This window comes from Podarcis cretensis (assembly GCF_951804945.1).
Source record: "Podarcis cretensis genome assembly, chromosome: 15".
NCBI classification, from domain to species: domain Eukaryota; kingdom Metazoa; phylum Chordata; class Lepidosauria; order Squamata; family Lacertidae; genus Podarcis; species Podarcis cretensis.
The window spans coordinates 9,855,315-9,873,394 of record NC_137185.1 but is presented as its reverse complement, the minus strand read 5'-3'; the positions used below and the strand labels follow the sequence as shown (position 1 = coordinate 9,873,394).

Below are 18,080 nucleotides of genomic sequence, written 5' to 3'. Positions count from 1 at the left end.
AAGCACCATAATAGTATTCAAAGCTTGGGATTTCCCCCCTCCCACATTCTCCAATAAGCATCTATACAATACCCCCCCAAGCACTGGACAGGTTGATATAAAAATGGAACAGCTCAGCTTCCATTGCCAAAGAGCTAAGTGGCCTGCGGGAATGCAATGGTTGGGAAAGATCCATCACTTTCAGCCTCTTCTCTGCACTCACAAGGTCTAGAAACTTGTACTGGAAATATAAGCTGAAATACCTCTGGATGCTGAAACTTTTGAAAGCTGCCAGAATTCAAAGTTGTTAGGTGTCACTGAGGAAAAGCAGCACAGAAATCTGATTTGCTTTGAAATGTGCATCATCAGCTATGGTTCTAAAATGCAATTATACACGCATTTCCCACCCCAGAACCTCAGAGCGCTCTCTCTCCCTCTCTCTTTTCCTAGTATCAGGCTCCAGAGGCACTAGGAAACTGATCAAAATCAGATGAAGGGAGAAGAAAAGAAAGGGAACTGTCCTTACTTTCTTGGAGCAAAATTCGGAGCACATCTCCACTGTCAAATTGGCGTGTATCAAAGAGACCGGCAAGGTGTTTGTTAAATTCTCTGGTGCTCTGAAACACCCTCGATAGATAATATTCTGCCCTGCAGGGATAAGAAATAGTTATCTCTCAAGAAACAACAACTGTAGCAGCCTCTTCCTATCACAGGGAAGAATATTAGTTTCAGAATATATATTCTCATTCACTATTTGGATGCAATAATTGGCATTGAGATGGAAAGTGAGAAAATTTGCTCTGCTGAAATGAACACACAGCTTCTAGCGGAGTCCTGGCTGTTAAAGTGTGCCTTAGCACAGAAGAGTTGAAATTAAATCCCCCCTCCCCCAAGGAGGCCTCTGCTATTGTTTTCATGCCTTGGTTTTCTTTTGAAGATTCCCTCCCACCCCTCCTGACTTTCCCCTGCAAGGCTTTGAAAGCTCTGATAAAAATCTACAAAGCTTTTCATGAGCTGCACCAGGAACAAAATGGAATTTCAATGAGTTGTTGAAACACCTTCAGGGAGCCCCATTCCGGGGCTGTGCGGGTGTGTTTGGTTACTACTCCATCCACAGCACCTTCTCATATTCATTCTTTTCCAAGCCAAGAGATTATATGCAACCTTCAGGAGCTAAAATAGATTTCTGCTGCGGCAGCCAAAGAGACAGGAACATGTGGGCCGAATTGTGGATTCATGGGGTTGTAAAGAACTGGAAGCAACTCAGAGGTCATCTGACCAAACCAACCCTGCCTTTTAAATTTAAATGCCACATTCATATAGTTTGCATGGTTACGTTATATTAATTTTGCTATTCATGAACGGCAGCCTCAGAGCCCTGGATGTGCCAAAATAAACTCAGAAATAACATAAATAATAATGAGGTCCCTCACAGAGCAACTGTATATTCCTGTAAGGGATGTAATAAGGCATAACTTAGCATTCATAGATCATAGAACTGTAGAGCTGGAAGGGACCACAAGAGTCATCTAGTCCAGCCCCCTACATTGAAGAATCTTTTGCCCAACATGGGGCTCAAACCCCTGACCCTGAGATTAAGAGTCTCATACTCTACCGACTGAGGTATCAGATGACCATAATCCCACACTGTGTTTGTCGCATGCAGCATTGCTTCCAGTCTGCTACAGCTCCTATTCTGCCCAAAACTATGTTATTTACCTGGCTGCCCACTGTAGCAAATTTATGTAATTGATGCAGTTTGCAAAAGTAATTATGTAACTTACATAAATTGCATGGTCAATACATCATTCGGCCCCATTCATTTCAGTGCAAAGGAAACACAGTGATAATCTGTCACATATTGTATGAAGACCGAAAGCAACAGCAACCAAGAATACTGATCATATTTGTTAGATGGACTATGCACAGCACATAGTTTAACTATGGGACTCTCTCCCACAGGAGGCAGTGATGGTCACTGACATGGGTGGCTTTAAAAGAGGATTAAAGAAACTCATGGATGATAGAGGTATCAATGGCTACTAGCCCAAAATGGATATGTTCTGTCTCCACAGCAATGCTTCTGAATACAAGTTGCTGGAAACCACAGGAGGGGAGAGTGTTCTTGTGCTTGAATCCTGCTTGCTGGTTTCCTACAGGCAATTGTTCAGCTACTGTGATGGCAAGATGGTCCATTGATCTGATCCAGAGGGCAGTGGTGTAGCGTGGGTTGCTAGCACCTGGGGCCACACAGAGAGGGTGGGAGGAAGAGAGGGAGGGAGGAAGGAAAGAAAATGGACAGAGAATGCATGCGCATTCAACTGCCTAATGGTGTCCAGGTGATCCAGGAGATCGCAGCTGCAGAGATAAAAAAGAAGAGTCGTTCCATTGCCTGGAGAGGTCACTTCCTGGTTTGCATGGAGAAATCGTCTTCAATGGAGCCCAACGACAGAAGCACGCAGCTGTACTAAGGCAGCACCAGGTGTTGAAATTTTGCACCCCCTAAACAATTTTGTATCCGGGGCAACCTCACCTGTACCCCCCATGCTACACCACTGCCAGAGGGCTCTTCTTGTGTTCTTATGGATAGATTCGTGTTTCTGACATGGTCCCAAACCAGGTCCCAAGATATATGGGCTTTATATGCAGTGCTTTCGGGACCACTGACACATGCTCCCATCAGGCTGCCCCATTTACCAGCCTATCAGTTGCATTTTGGGACATCTTCAAGGGCAGCCCCATATTACAGTAGTCCAAAGGAGAAGTTGCCAGAACATGGACAACTTAGGCTTGAGCAGTTAAAATGGATTAAGCAGTGCTGTCACCCTAGCACAACAAATTAGCTTCTTCTTTTTTTAAAAGAAATAGTCTTTTGTGGTTAGGAAAATAATGGGGCAATGCATTGGGATTAACAAATGAGTAACAGGGAAATGTGGAAACACCCTGCAAGCAAATAGGGACGACTACTGGACACATAACAAATCACACAAACAAATCAGAATGAATGCTCCATAAAGGCTGGATGCAATTTTATCTCCCATGTCAGCTTTGGGCAAATAAAAAAGGATGAATGTTCAATAAACAAGCCATATGGAGTCTCACAGATCTGATGTCTTAGGCCCTGACCACATTCTGAACCATGCCTTGACCCCCCCAATTCTCCACCCTTGTCCCTGGGCCTCAAGAACAAAGGTGGTTGCTGACCACCCCCAAACTGATATGCATTGGGTCACCAGAGAGCTTTATTTCTGGGGGTTTTCATGGGAGAAAAGGTACAGCCTTCCTTCCACCTCTCCTCCCTCAGGAGGAGGAATAAATCAGATGAGACTCAGCCGTGATCTAGCAAGTGACCAGGTAAAGAAGAGGATGACAGTGAGGATTGAAATCTCAATCCATCCTGGGCGCTTGCTCAGATAATCATTGGCAGCGCCTTGGTCAAAATCTCCATCTCTTAACTGAAACAGTTAAAAAGATTTGGTTTCAGAGGAGAAAGTGGGGGAGTTCTAGTCCGCAATTAAAGAAATCTTAGTCAAGCGATTGTATGCATTTAAATTGATTAATTCAATTAAGTTGTTGATTAGATCTGCATAGGAGTGAAACAGTCGTCCAGATGGGGGAGGGAAGAAGCATTATTTGCTTGTTCTTAGGTGATGTCTGCATGTGCACAGTAAATACTATTCTGGAAAAGGGGTTCCCTGCTGTACAAGAGAGAAAGAATAATATAATCAAAGAATTGTAGAGCTGGAAGGGACCTGGAGGGTCATCTAGTCCAACCCCTGTAATGTAGGAATCTCAATTGAAGCATCTATGACAGATGGCAATCCAACCTCTGCTTAAAAGCTTCCAATGAAGGAGAGTCTACCATCTTCCAAGTAAGTCCATTCCGCAGCCAAACAGCTCTTATCACCAGAAAGCTCTTCTTGATGTTTAGTCGGGAATCTCCTTGATTGTAACCTGAATCAGGTTCTACCATCCAGAGCAGCAGAATACAAGCTTGCTCCATCTTCCATGTGACAGTCCTTGAGATATATGAAGATGGCTTTCATATCTCCTCCCAATCTCCTCTTTTCCAGGCTAAATATACCCAACTTCCTCAACCGTTTCTCATAAGGCTTGGTTTCCAGACCCTTCATCATACTGATCACCCTCCTCTCAACACATTCTAGCTTCTCAACATCCTTCTTAAATTGTGGCATGCAGAACTGGACACAGTTCTGGTCTTGCCAAGGCAGAACAGAATGAGACTATGACTTCCCTTGACATGTACACTGTAATTCTGTTACAGTCTAGAATTGCATGAGCTATTTGGCTGGGTGGAGGGCTGCTGCATCACACCATTGATTCATGTTAAGCTTGTGGCCTACTAAGACCCCCAGATCCCTTTTCACATGTACTACTGGCAGGCCAGCTATGCCCCATTTTAGATTCGTGCAGCTGGTCATTCCTGCCAAAGGGAGGGGAGGGGCTTATCAAGGGTGGGCATTCAGAGGTGGTATTGTCATCTTCCAATGTGAGAAGAAAAGAGAGTTTTGAATTATGGTTTCACTCTGAGTGAGAATTCCGAGGGATATTATGCCAGCCTCTGAAGCGTGGTGAATTTTGATATGTTGATATTTTGTTATTTATCTTCTATTGTCATCACTTGCGCCTGATGCTTCTGCTGTCTGATGGAATATATGGTTATATTAAGCACCTGCTGAATGAACATTGTACATTGCAGTTGAAATATTGATTGGGTGGTTTAGCTGGCTAGGGTATTACAATATGTATCATTGCTGCTCCTTGAGCTGGTGGATTTACTGGGTTTTGCCAGCCAGGTATTGGGCCTCCTTTTCCTTGCCTGCAGAAGAGGAGTGGAATACAGGCACCCCTATAATAGGGATAATGGAGAGAGAAGTCTATGATGGTAAAGGTAGGGTGAGCTAGGTAAGAGGAAGGGGTGAGATTTCTTATATCTATTCCATCTTCTCATCTCAACAATTTCTAGATAGTGCTTGTCACCAGCCACCCAGCATGGTGGCATTTATTTTTTAATCCATCTTGGTCCATAAGAAGACAACACTCATTCATAGAACAATACTCCCCCCAAAAAATATATATATACTTGAAATGGTTTATTTAAATATCTAACCAGATAGCACTGAGTTCAGCAATGATGCAAATTCCAGGATTTGTGTGAGTCTCTGCAGAGTGCATAATAGTATTTTTTTTAAAAAAATAAATTAATAAACAACCTGTTTTTTAAAAGCAATGAAACACCATCTTTGGTGGTAGGAGTTAAAATTCTAATGTTCCTTTCCCACAGATAGCATCCATGGGGAGTTGTAAGTTTGAGAAGAGTCTATATGACTCAGTGGCTGAGATGTGCTGTATAAATCGAAGGCGTTTTTATTCCCAATTGCATCTCACATGAAGTCTGAAGGAATGTAAGAAAAGAGATGAAAGGAACCTTTCAAAAATTGGTTGAATTCTAAGTTCTCATCCAAGAAGCAATGTCCATGCTGGGTGGCAGCTGGGACAGGAACCAGTCATAGTCAGGATGAGATCCATTCTAGTCTGGGAGCTTCTCAGGATGTGCCAATGACCAATTCGAGCTGGAAGACTTACTTGGAATGCTTAACCACCCAGACAAAACGATCCCATACGGATTGTGAAGCTAGGGTTGGGGAAGAAGTTAAATTCAGTTCACATTTAAAGGTGAGTTTATCTAATTTGCACTTTCCAATGTAGCTCAATTGGCAGAGCATGTGGCATTTAAGCCCATGGTTGTGGGTTTAAGCCCCAAGTTGAGCTGCAGAGCTGCATTACCAAATTTGGAGGAGTGCAGATTATGAAGGACAGGGGTGTGAGAGGTGTGGGATGATTTGAGAAGTGCAAATCAGGTGGTTTCACATTAAAATGCAAGCAAGATTGATTTTCTCCCCAAACCCTTTGGAATTCCTTTGTCCTATTTGGTGATGGTATCCATATAATCAAAGGCAAAGGACATGTAAAAAGGTAAAAGTATTGGGAAATGATTTATAATGAATTGGAAAAAAATGTTTAAAACTACTTTCCCCCCAAAAACCCCAGAGTCGTTTTTTGTTGGGAATAACACAGACTGAGATCCCTAGGTGTCAGAAAAGGTTATTTATGTATGCAACAACTGCAGCCCCTGTTTTGTTAGCCCCCAAATGGAAAGTGAGCGATGTCCCAACTAAAGAGGATTGGCAACTTAAATTGACAGAATATGCAGAACTTGCAGATTTAACACATAGAATAAGAGAACAAGAAGAACATACATTGAAAGAAGATTGGAAAACATTTATTGAATATATGGAAAATAACTGTATATACAGCTGAAAATGCTGGCAGCACTAAGATAAATTGAACAAATAATTTTTGATGGATGTAAAAATGGAAAACTGATTTGAACAGTTATAGCAAAATATGGTGTATGATATGTACAATGAACCATGGAAGGAGAAGAAGGGAAGTCACTGGATATATTTAAGTTTGTAAAATGTTTATTTGGAAATGTAAAATTGAAAACTTAGTGAAATTATTCTTTAAAAAAGAAGATGGAGAGTGTCATGAGAACTAGGGATGGCTTCTGACCCCCTCAATGTGAATCAGCACCCCCCATTGTTCCCTCTACCCCCGTTATGGTCTTTCCATTCAGCTCCACTGATTTGCTTTGCTTCACTCTTGCTGCTTATAAAGAGTCCCTGTAACCATGGGAACCAAAGAAATGAAGCGCTGGATTACTGACACTCCAGCAAGATTTCGATCTACAAACAAAGTCCACCTCTTGCATTTGAGGCAGAGGCAGGAATACGGGAATGAAAGCTCACAAGAAGGCATGCCAGCAAAACGGCCCACTCCTGCTTTGATCTTAAGCTGAGAACCAATTCCTTCACCAGTGGGAAGAGGTGGAAAAATACAGAGGTGCCCAAAAAAATCACCATGAACTTATCATGAACCAGTTTTGCAAGGGCAGTGACACTTTGCAAATGAGCGGTCAGTCAGATTGCAGTTCGACATCTCCCGGAATTCCTTTCAAATGCATATGAGCTGGGGCCTCTACATTCAGAAAGAATGCCCCTTTTGTTACCAAACGCAAAGGACTGGGGCCAGCAGCAGAGAGTGCCTGTTTCTATCTCAGCATCCAACTGTGATTTTGAGGATGCTCATTTCTGCCCATCGTATCATCGTACTTTAAGGGCAAGTCATAGACTATGGACACAGGCCTAGTTCTCAGACAGAACTGCATAGGTGTCAACTGTTGCTTTTGAACCAGAGACTAGAAATGTTTTCTGGTCTGTCCCAGGTAGATTGTTGTCCTGTTTCACTATCCTGACATTGTCCCTGTTTTTGTTTTCCCATGGTGTCATCTTAAAAAGATAGTTTGAAATCTTAATACTATTCCTAGATGTCATAAGAACCAGCTGGATCAAGCCAATGGTGCATCGTCCAGCACTGGGTTCTCATGATGGCCAACCTGGTTCCTGTTGGAAACCCACAAGCGGGACCTGAGCACAAGAGCACTCTCTGCTCTGCAGGTAGAACATAGCCATCATGGATGGTAGCCAATGATAGCCTTATTTTCCTCCATGATTTTGTCTAATCCTCTTTTAAAGCCACCCAAACACCAAGTCCCTCTGAACTTGGGGCATTCTACCACAGTTAAAGCAAAGGGGATTCTCTGCAGAGCAACTATCTGGCCCCACCTGGCTCTGCCAGTGGAGAATTTGCTCATATAGGTACACGGCACACAGATAGCAAAACAACCCTGGGGAAGAAAACGGCTGTATCTCCCCTTTCATATCACTGCTTGTGTGCTCAGAGAGGGTAGGGAAATGAGCAGTGATGGTAAGAGATGGAAACACAGGGCCAGGGGTTTCCAGAGACTGGCTGTGGACATGTAAGAGTGTGGATCTTGAACAGCGCTGAATTCTTCCTTCCTCTAATGCTGGACCGGCCACCAGACTCATGAAAAATGTCAGCTCTCTGGTGGAAGGAGGCCTGTGGAGCATGGAACAAATATAATGGGAATCTCTCCCATGAGTGGAGGCTGATTCATTATGGCAAGTGGGGCAATGCCTTAGCCAGCCTCCACCTGCCTGCCTTTTTACTTGCAGCCAGACCAGTGGGTGCCAGTGTCTGTCACCCTCCTCCTCCTTCTTGTAGGACTTGGCAGGGAGGAGGATGGAGCTAAACTAGAATTTCTCAGCTCTGCCTGTCATTGGATCTGTCTCCCCCTGCTGTTGGTCTCCCTGCCTTCTGGGCACCAGTCACTACTGCCTGCGATGGAAGGAGAATCCCCATGTCATCCCTGATCCATGCTGTTATTGTAATGGAAGACACGAGGGGAGCAGGCATTCTGCTGCCCACCCCTGCTGGTAGCAAATACTCACTTAAGAGCCTTACATCACTTACGTCGTTTTGGTCCAGCCCATGGCTGCTCCTCCACACGATAAACAGATAGCCTGTTGATGCCTCCACAGATGGTTCCTTTCTCTCCTTTGCATTCATTGTTGCACTCCTCCTGCTTTGCCAAAGTCGTGGGCAACTTGTTTCCACAATAGCATTCGGCTCCATACTCCAAGCCAGCATAGGTGTAAGCCCTAGATGGGACAAAATGAACCCCCTCGCTGTAAAATCCAGCAGTTTTGTAGCAAACTTCAACTCAGCACATCATGGCATTTAATTTATATCAAAGCTGTACATAGTGTATGCAGTGCTGTCCTTAAAGACGAGGTGCTCTGGATAGCTCAGTTGGTTAGAACTTGGTGCTGATAACACCAAGGTTGCAGGTTTGATCCCTGTGTGGGACAGCTGCATATTCCTGAATTGCAGGGAGGGGAATGGACTAGATGTTCCTCGGGGCACTTTCCAACTCTACAATTCTATGATTTTATGGTTTGGAAGCTTCAACTGGCACAGAATGTGGCTGAAAATGTCCTGATTGGTTCAGCCAGCTGGAACTTTGTAGCATTTGTTTCAAAGAGTCTGCATACTATGGAGGATAGTTCAGTGTTATAGTGATGACCTCTAAAGCCCTGCAAGACTTAAGACCCAGTTATCTGAATGAATACCTCTACCAGGATTGTCCTGCTGAGGCTTGAAGACAAAATATGAGCTCTGCTCATCAGACCAGTGAGCCCATCTAGTGCAGCATTCTGTTCTCAGTCACCAACCAGAGAAGTCCATGGGCACAACAATGCTCTCCCCACCTGCTTTTCAGAGGCACATTGGCTAGCACCCATCTCTGAGTGATGCTCATGGCTGAAAAACTCAAGAAAGAGTCTTGGTCACAGCAGAAGCAGCACCACCTCCCCTTCCACCTCCCAGCTGCAGAAAGCCTTTCTCTTTAGGACAGGGCTTAGTTTTGGTGCCAGCTAAAAACTTGCCATTTCCTCCAGGCTACTGACAGAGAGGGGTGTTGATTTTGGAGGCCAGGAGTGTCAATACTGAGAAGGAAATTTTATCCTCTTTTAATGTTTTGCTGATCTATTTTTGTGTTTTGATGTTTGATTTTGTGGCACTGCATAACCTGCCCTGGGATCACTTGTCCATGAAAGGTGGGAGGAACAACAATGAAACAAACCAACAGATGAATAAACGAAATGAAATAATATATGTACCGTAAGTTCCTTTCTTAAGCGAATGGAATTTGAAGTTCCCTTGAATTCTGGTAAATAGATGTAAACGCACGAAAGACACAAATATATTTACATAGAGAAAGATGTACATATATTTTACCTCTCAGAGCATGCTTCCTGGCAGTGAGAAATAGTCATTTTTCTCAAGTCATAAAACACAGCACCTTTCAGAGTCCTCTCCCTGGAATCATCACCGAAGCATCCAATGTAAGTGCCTTGAGTAGATGAAAATAGCACAGTGTTTGAAATAATATTGTAGACTGGAACATTTGATTGCAAATGCAAGGGTTTCCCCCACCCTCACTGCCAGATATGTATATCCTGTCCCAGCTCCTGTGGACTTAGTTCCCCGAGAAGATGGAATGACTTTTAGACCACTCCATGGTGCTGGAATCTAATCCACCGCTCTGTTTTCACAGATGTTGACCAGATGCCCAAATGGGACACCTACAAGCAGAACCTGAGTGTGACCGGGACCTGTGAATCCCAGTAACTAGGATTCAAGGGCATATGGCATCTGACAGTGGTGGTAGAACATAGCAGTCATGGCTACTGGCCATTTAATTGGTCTAATTCAGTGGTTCTCAACCTGTGGGTCCCCAGATGTTGTTGGACTACAACTCCCATCATCTCTGAGCTCTGGCCTTGCTAGCTAGGAGTGATGGGAGTTGTAGTCCAACAACATCTGGGAACCCACAGGTTGGGGAAGGCTGGTCTAGTCCCTTCTAAAATTGGTCTAATCCCCTTTAAATGCCATCTAAGTTGGTGGCCATCATCACATCTTGTTGTAGCTAATTACATAGTGCTTCGTGAAGTCTTTTTGTCTCTGCTGAATTGGATGTCCACTAGCATTATGAGAGAGGGGGGGAAAACTCTTCAATCCACTTTCTCCACATCGTGCCTAATTTTTATGCACCTTTGTCTTCTCTTGCTCATCTTTGTCTTTAAACTTTTTTAAAGGGGGGGGGGGTGCTGGAGCCATGAAGCTAAGAGTAATTGAAGGGTTGGATTGAGGAGTAGTAACTTTTGTCCTGTTCAGACAACATATTCCAGATGACTGAATGTGTTATTTGGGATGGTGTAAACCATTCATTTTTTTTGCTCCCTAGCCAAATGTGCTCATTCACATTCTAAGCAGGATCTACTCACTAAGAAATAACACAAAGATAGGTTCTCTCCTTATGGTTGGGGGACCAGATTTGCACAGGTGTCCCAAATATACAATTCAGTCAATATATTGAATGATGGGGTTCCACAGATTGATTCAGAATAAGCAGATAATTGTATGGTTCCAGGTTTGTGCGCACACATGCGTGAACATGCACGCGCACACACATTATATATATACGAGGAAAAAGCAGAACTCTGGAAATAAGATGTTGAGACAAGGAGCAATTTGCAAATGTGCAATTAGGAAGTTCGTACAGCATGAACAGATGCCCACAATAACCCAGTTAGGAGGTGCAGGCAAGAGGAAGCTATAGACAGCTTCTCTATGTTTCTTTGGGTTGTGTTTCACAGGACTAATTTTTCCCCTTTGCAGATAAACTGAGCCTCCCCCAGTATCCCCCTCAAGGAGCTACAATTCCCAGAGTTCTCTGGGATGAGGGATTGCAGCCCTGTAAAGGAAACAAAGGTCACCTGACAACTTTCAGCACCTTTAACAAGCTACGCTTCCTAGAATGATCTCAGGGGGAGCCATGACTGTTCCAAGTGGTACGATACTGCTTTAAATGTATACTGCTGTTGGGGCCTGAGACTGTGGAGAAAACGCACCAACTTGCATCAAAGATTGAGGGGGCCTGGTCATGTATGCGATTTCACACCTCTTACACAGGCCGGGCATGCTGTGTAATGTCATACACGTGTCACACGATGTTACATGTTGTTTTGGGAGGAGCCAGGGGACAGAGTCATAAGCACAGGGCACAGCGGCTCCTTCTCCTCTCTCTCTCGGCAGCCTTTAATGACAGGAAGAGGAGGAGCCTGCCATGGAAGCCATGCTCAGCTCTGTGCTTGGCCTCCTCCACCCCCTGATGGTAGGAAACATTGTGAGGGCCTGCCCCCCAAAAAAACATTATTGGAGGGGCAAAAACACTCAGCCCCACTAGATTTGACACCTCTACAGCAGTCTCATCTGATATGAAAGGGTGAATGAGGCATTGCCCACCAATCTCAGTCTGCCCCGCACCTGCCTGGCAGTTTTAATAGCAACCAGTCACAAGGTGGCTCTGCTTGGCGATTGACCATGCTGGCTAGGGTTGAAGGGAGTTGGAGTTCTAGCAGGGCAAAAGGATCACCACTGATGATTTAGATCAAGCATAGGCAAACTTGGCCCTCCAGATGTTTTGGGACTACAACTCCCATCATCCCTAGCTAATAGGACCAGTGGTCAGGGATGATGGGAATTGTAGTCCCAAAATATCTGGAGGGCTGAGTTTGCCTATGCCTGATTTAGATCATGCATTTCCCAATTTCCACTTCTCTATTATTCACTGGTGGTTAGTCAGTTACTGCACTCACTAACCTCTGCTTGTCCTAAGCCAATCTCCACCTTCCTACCTTCTTACTTGCAAACATGACAAGGGGTACCACTGCCCTCCAGCCTCCTCTGCCTTAATCCCAGTGTTGCCTTCATAGAACTCAGCAGGGAGGAGGCTGGGGGCAAAACTGGAGTTAGAGGTCTCTGCCTGTCATTGGCTTTTGCTTCACCTCTTATTAGTGGCATAGCGTAGGTTGCCAGTGGCTGGGGCCATGCAGAGGCGGGGTTGGAGGGAAAGAAACAGACAGAGTACACATGCACATTCAACTGCCTAACACTGTCTGTGTTAACCAGGAGATCGCAGCCGCAGAAATAAGAAGAGCCATTCAGCTGTCTGGAGAGGTCACTTGCTGGTTTGCATGGAGAAACCATTTTAAATAGAGCCCAGCAACAGAAGCACACAGCTGTACTAAGGCAGCACCAGGTGTGGAAATTTTGTACCCCCTAACAACCACCCTTCTATCTCCTATTAACATCTTTATGCGCCCCCTCGCCCAGCTTGTCCGGAGTTTTGGGCTGGGTTGCCATCAGTATGCTGATGACACCCAACTCTATTTGTTGATGGATCGCCATCCTGACTTGGCCCCAGACACACTGGCGAGATGTCTGGAAGCTGTGGCTGGATGGTTACGTGGGAGCCGGTTGAAGTTAAATCCTTCGAAGACAGAGGTCCTCTGGCTGGGGCGGGACGATATGGGATTGAGGGAGCAATTCCCATCTCTTGCGGGGGTGCAATTAGTGCCAGCACCGTCCGTTAAGAGTTTGGGTGTAATCTTCGATACCTCCCTCTCTATGGAGGCGCAGATTACAGCTATAACAAAGGCGGCATTTTTTCATCTCCGCCAAGCTAAGCAGTTGGCCCCTTATCTCTCTTGCCCTGACCTAGCCACTGTGATCCTTGCGACGGTCACCTCCAGACTGGATTATTGTAACTCGCTCTACGTGGGGCTGCCCTTGAGACTGACCCAGAAACTCCAGCGGGTGCAGAATGCCGTGGCGAGACTCCTTATGGGGTCTTTGCTGCGAGATCACATTCATCCGGTACTATACCAGCTGCACTGGCTCCCGGTGGAGTACAGAATCAGGTTTAAGGTGCTGGTTTTAACCTTTAAAGCCCTATACAGCCTAGGACCCTTGTACCTACGGGACCGCCTCTCCTGGTATGCCCCACAGAGAAACCTACGGTCTGCAAATAATAACATCCTCAAGGTCCCAGGCCTCAGAGAGGTTAGGCTGGCCTCAACTAGAGCCAGGGCCTTCTCGGCTGCGGCTCCAATCTGGTGGAACGCTCTGTCACAAGAGACTAGGGCCCTGCGGGACCTGACATCTTTCTGCAGGGCCTGCAAGACAGAGTTGTTCCACCAGGCCTTTGGTCAGGGCGCAGCCTGACTCCCTCCTCTGGCAACCTGCACAGAATTTTGCTTAATCGGTTGCCATTAATTTGATTTTAATTAATTTTTATAATGAAATATTTTTAGAATGTGTGATTATTTGATTGTTTGATTATTTGATTATTGTTAGCCACCCTGAGCCCGGCTTCGGCTGGGGAGGGCGGGATATAAATAAAATTTTTTATTATTATTATTATTTATTATTTGGGTGCCCTGACTTTTGCCCCACCAGTCCAAATGAGCATCAGCCACCACTGACATCTTTAGAAAGCCACTTACCTTTGCTTTCGGGTGTGTGTTTCAGCCTCTTCATTCCCACAGACTGCATTGGTTCTTGCTCGTTTACAAACCGGAGAAACCATCTCCTTCGTAATTGCCTCAGTTCAGAGTTTCTAGACATCAGCCACCGCGGCCCATACTTCTGGTCCGGTGTTGGTCCATGGAATGTATCCATGTTCACTAGAAGTTTAGGAGTCAAATGAGTGTTTTGCACAGGTCTCGTATCTGCGCTCCCAGCACCTACCAAAGAGTCCACAACTGGCAGGGCCTGGTTTCCAGAGGCCCCACGGAAACCTTGCTGGAGGACAAAGCGGGATCGCTGCAGTAGCAGGAGGCTACCAGCCATCAGATAAGCTGCAGTGAGGAAGAAAAGCAGAAACTGGGTCCTCCGAAGAAACTTCTGTGGTCTGAAAAAAGGTTTGGCCATACCCTTGCTGTGAACCTGGGCTCCTCACGCCTTTAGCACACCGCTAGGCTTCTCACTCATTCCTCCCACAGGTCCATCTCATTATCTTGGAACCTTTCCTCTCTCAAAAATGTTTTCTTCCACTATCACGGTTGGATGGAGATCCATATTCCTCTGTATTCAGGATGCTTTGGTGCTTTAAGGATCCTTGAACTACTGTTGCTGACCATCACAAGTAAAACGTCACATTTCACAGCCCTTGTTGCAGCACTTCACATTTCAGAGTCCCCCAGATCTGCAATATTAAAGCAAAATCTGTTCAGTTCCGAAGCGCAGTGATTTGTTCTCATGGCGTGCGCCCTTCCTCTGAGTGAAACACTCCCCCATCTGTTGTTTATCATTCTATACTTTAAAGACAATAATCCCGCAAGAATGGCTGATTGGGGGTTGCAAAGCAGCAGATCACAGATCTTCAGCTGCATCAACACACTGTTTCTCTTTTGCTTCAAATTAAAAGGGAGGTTCTAATTTGGAAAGTTTGGGGAATAGACGAAATGTACACTCCTAGAAACACACCTGGGACTCTTTAATTGCAGTTGCCAGGGATCAACCCAAGGCCCTGAAGCAGATGTAGCCAGTGGGGTGCCCTCCAGGTGTTGAACTTCAACTCCTACCAGTCCCAGAAAGCATGGCTAATGGCCAGGAATGAGGGGAACAGCTACTTCTCAAGGGCACCATATTGGCTATCCCCGCTGTGAACATGTGAAAGCATGTTCTCTACCATTGGCAAACTAGTCCAGTTCCCTGCCTGTTGCAGGATGCAACAACACACTGTGATTAAATACGCCTAGCAAAGGAGAACCCACTGCGGGCTGGTGTGGAGGACTCCCTGGTCCTGAATGGGGTAACTGTGCCCCTGAAGGACCAGGTGTGCAGCCTGGGAGTCATTTTGGACTCACAGCTGTCCATGGAGGCGCAGGTCAATTCTGTATCCAGGGCAGCTGTCTACCAACTCCACCTGGTACCCAGGCTGAGACCCTACCTGCCCGCGGACTGTCTCGCCAGAGTGGTGCATGTTCTAGTTATCTCCCGCTTGGACTACTGCAATGCGCTCTACGTGGGGCTACCTTTGAAGGTGACCCGGAAACTACAACTAATCCAGAATGTGGCAGCTAGACTGGTGACTGGGGGCGGCCGCCGAGACCACATAACACTGGTCTTGAAAGACCTACATTGGCTCCCAGTACGTTTTTGAGCACAATTCAAAGTGATGGCGTTGACCTTTAAAGCCCTAAACGACCTCGGCCCAGTATACCTGAAGGAGCGTCTCCACCCCCATCGTTCTGCCCGGACGCTGAGATCCAGCACCGAGGGCCTTCTGGCGGTTCCCTCATTGCGAGAAGCAAAGCTACAGGAAACCAGGCAGAGGGCCTTCTTGGTAGTGGTGCCCGCCCTGTGGAACGCCCTCCCAGCAGATGTTAAAGCGATAAAAAACTACCTGACATTCAGAAGACATCTTAAAGCAGCCCTGTTCAGGGAAGTTTTTAATGTGTGATTTTAGTGTATTTTTGGTTTCTGTGGAAGCTGCCCATCTGGGAAACCCAGCCAGATGGGCGGGGTACAAATAATCTATTATTATTATTATTATTCTGAGGCTGTCAGCTCCACTGTCACTCAAGTTTTACCACTGGAGGCTTCTCCTAATATTTAGCCAAAATCTGCTTGCCTCCTATTTCTATCCAAAGTTCTTAGGTCCTACATTGGTAAGGGCCACAAAGGGCATATGCTGGTAGTGGTTTGAGGCTGGACCAGGGAAGGCTTGGATCTGAAGGATGCAGTGCCTTCCCAGACCTCAAACATGCCTGCAAACCAGGCAGGGAAACATGCCAGCTCTGGAGCTGGCATAGTTCCATCCCATTAATTTCTCTCCCACTGGGAATAATGGGAAGAAAAAAAAACAAGGAGGGAGGAAGGCTCACTTCCACCCTGTTGGTGCAAGCAGATTGGAGGAGGCAGTTTAATCATCATTAATCCCCTCACACACACAAATGCACATCCTCAGGGCTGCATCCTAAATCTCCCTTCCAAAATAGCTGAGAAGACAACACTGAAGTGAATTACGGTAATGTAAATGGCGGACCGAGCGTTACATGGTACCTTAGTGGTCATGTGCATGCATTTCTATTAGGGATGGCATAGAATTCCAGTAAAAATGCAAAAAGGAGTAGAAATTGAAGCAGTTTGTGTGCTCAGGAACGGAAACCAGTCAAGCAAATATGATTACTATTCACTGGCAACGTTGCTTTGAAGTCTGCAAACAATGCATGATTACTGACTGTTTTTTACATTGTTTTGACATTTCCTTTACATTGAATTGTTACATAAGTTGCTTGAGTAGCTACATTAAGTTGGGAGACTTAGCTTAAATAGTGGGCAGCAAAATTAATAACGTAGCATTTGGCAGAAACTGAACTCCAGTGAAACAGAAAACAGGACTGGTTGTGATGAATACAGGTGGGAATGGAAATCACGGGCTTCTTACACCCCCAATTTCTATGCATGCACATTGGAGGGAAGATGAACTTGCTGCTACCTGCAAGTTGCCTGATGTGTCAGGGATGAGTTCATTGACATTGTGGAGACGAGAGAAAGCTGAACCCTGAAAAATGACAATGCTAGCATCTTACACTAGCAGCAGTTGAATATGTCATTTTCAAATAGCAAAGGGAAAAGGTGGGGGGGTCAAAATCTGGACAGTAATTTCCTGAAGACAGGAAATCAATGAAAACAGCTGGAGAATATGTAGACTTAACAAGCACCTTTTAGAGCAGGTGGGGGGAATCTGGAGGACCAAGGGTGCCCCACATCTTATCTTTTATCTTTTTTAGGAGGGACGGTGTAATGTTTTGTCCTTAAGCCTAAGAGCAGCTCTGCTTGGTCAGTTGATGATGGAAAAGTGGGTGATAAGAGGAAAACATCACTACTTAAACCAGGGGTGGCTAATCTGTTGCCCCCCTGATGTTGGTGATCTTTGATTCCCATCAGTCCTAGGCAGCATGGCCAGTGGTCAGGGATGAGGGGACCTTCAATCCAACAACATCAGGAGGGTCAGAGGTCAGCCCCTAAAGGAAAGTGGAAGGCTTGCTATTCTAGGATACTGCTTGAGGTTTGAGCAAACAGCTCTTTGCATATATTTGAGCAGGTGGAAATTTTTTAACAGGCGTCCATGCAGTGTAATTAGAAACACGCCACCACCACCCCTCAAGCCTGAGGTTTGTCAGACATCTCTAGTCAGCACTAAGACCTCACTGGGCTCTTTGTTATCGTGAGTCACATAGTGGCAGGATTGTTCTTGAAAGAGAAAAACACATTTTGTGCTCCTGGTAACCTTTAACCTCTTCTATAACAAACGAAAGCTGTCTCCTGGCCAAGCGTCTGCTCTGGTGTTTCCAAGGAGCACTGCTTGTGCAAAAGCAGAGCAAAGCAAAGAGAAAACCAGACTGTTCTTGTTTCATTTGCATGATGGTCATTTCCTTGGCTGGACAAGTTGCTTTGGAGACTGAGTTTTTTCAATTGCTGTCCAGCCTTGACCACCCCAGCAATTGCTGTCTCTAAGTACTTTGCCTGAAGACATGGGGCAAGGGGGTCCTTGCTGCTGGAACCGTAGAGCTGTAGAGTTGGAAGGGACCCCAAGTGTCATCTAGTCCAACCCCCCTGCAATGCAGAAGTGGAGTTTCCACTTCTCTTGGTATGGGCTCATCCTTGACACATCAGGCAACTTGCAGGCAGCAGCAGCTGCTGCAAAGACCAAAATCTCCAATGAAGTAACAGACAGGTCT

The 18,080-nt window shown here is 45.5% G+C and overlaps 1 protein-coding gene across 1 annotated transcript in view; it reads right to left on the bottom strand.

Moving 5' to 3' along the window:
* WSCD1 (WSC domain containing 1) overlaps nucleotides 1–18,080 on the bottom strand; it is a 41,806-nt gene that overhangs the window by 13,740 nt on the left and 9,986 nt on the right. The window contains exons 2-5 of the mRNA XM_079955634.1: nucleotides 13,836–14,536; nucleotides 9,724–9,838; nucleotides 8,398–8,585; nucleotides 506–627 (exon numbers count right to left, since the gene is read on the bottom strand). Of these exons, the coding sequence (XP_079811760.1) occupies nucleotides 506–627; nucleotides 8,398–8,585; nucleotides 9,724–9,838; nucleotides 13,836–14,262 (852 nt within the window). The 5' untranslated portion in view covers nucleotides 14,263–14,536. The remainder of the gene's footprint in view (nucleotides 1–505; nucleotides 628–8,397; nucleotides 8,586–9,723; nucleotides 9,839–13,835; nucleotides 14,537–18,080) is intronic.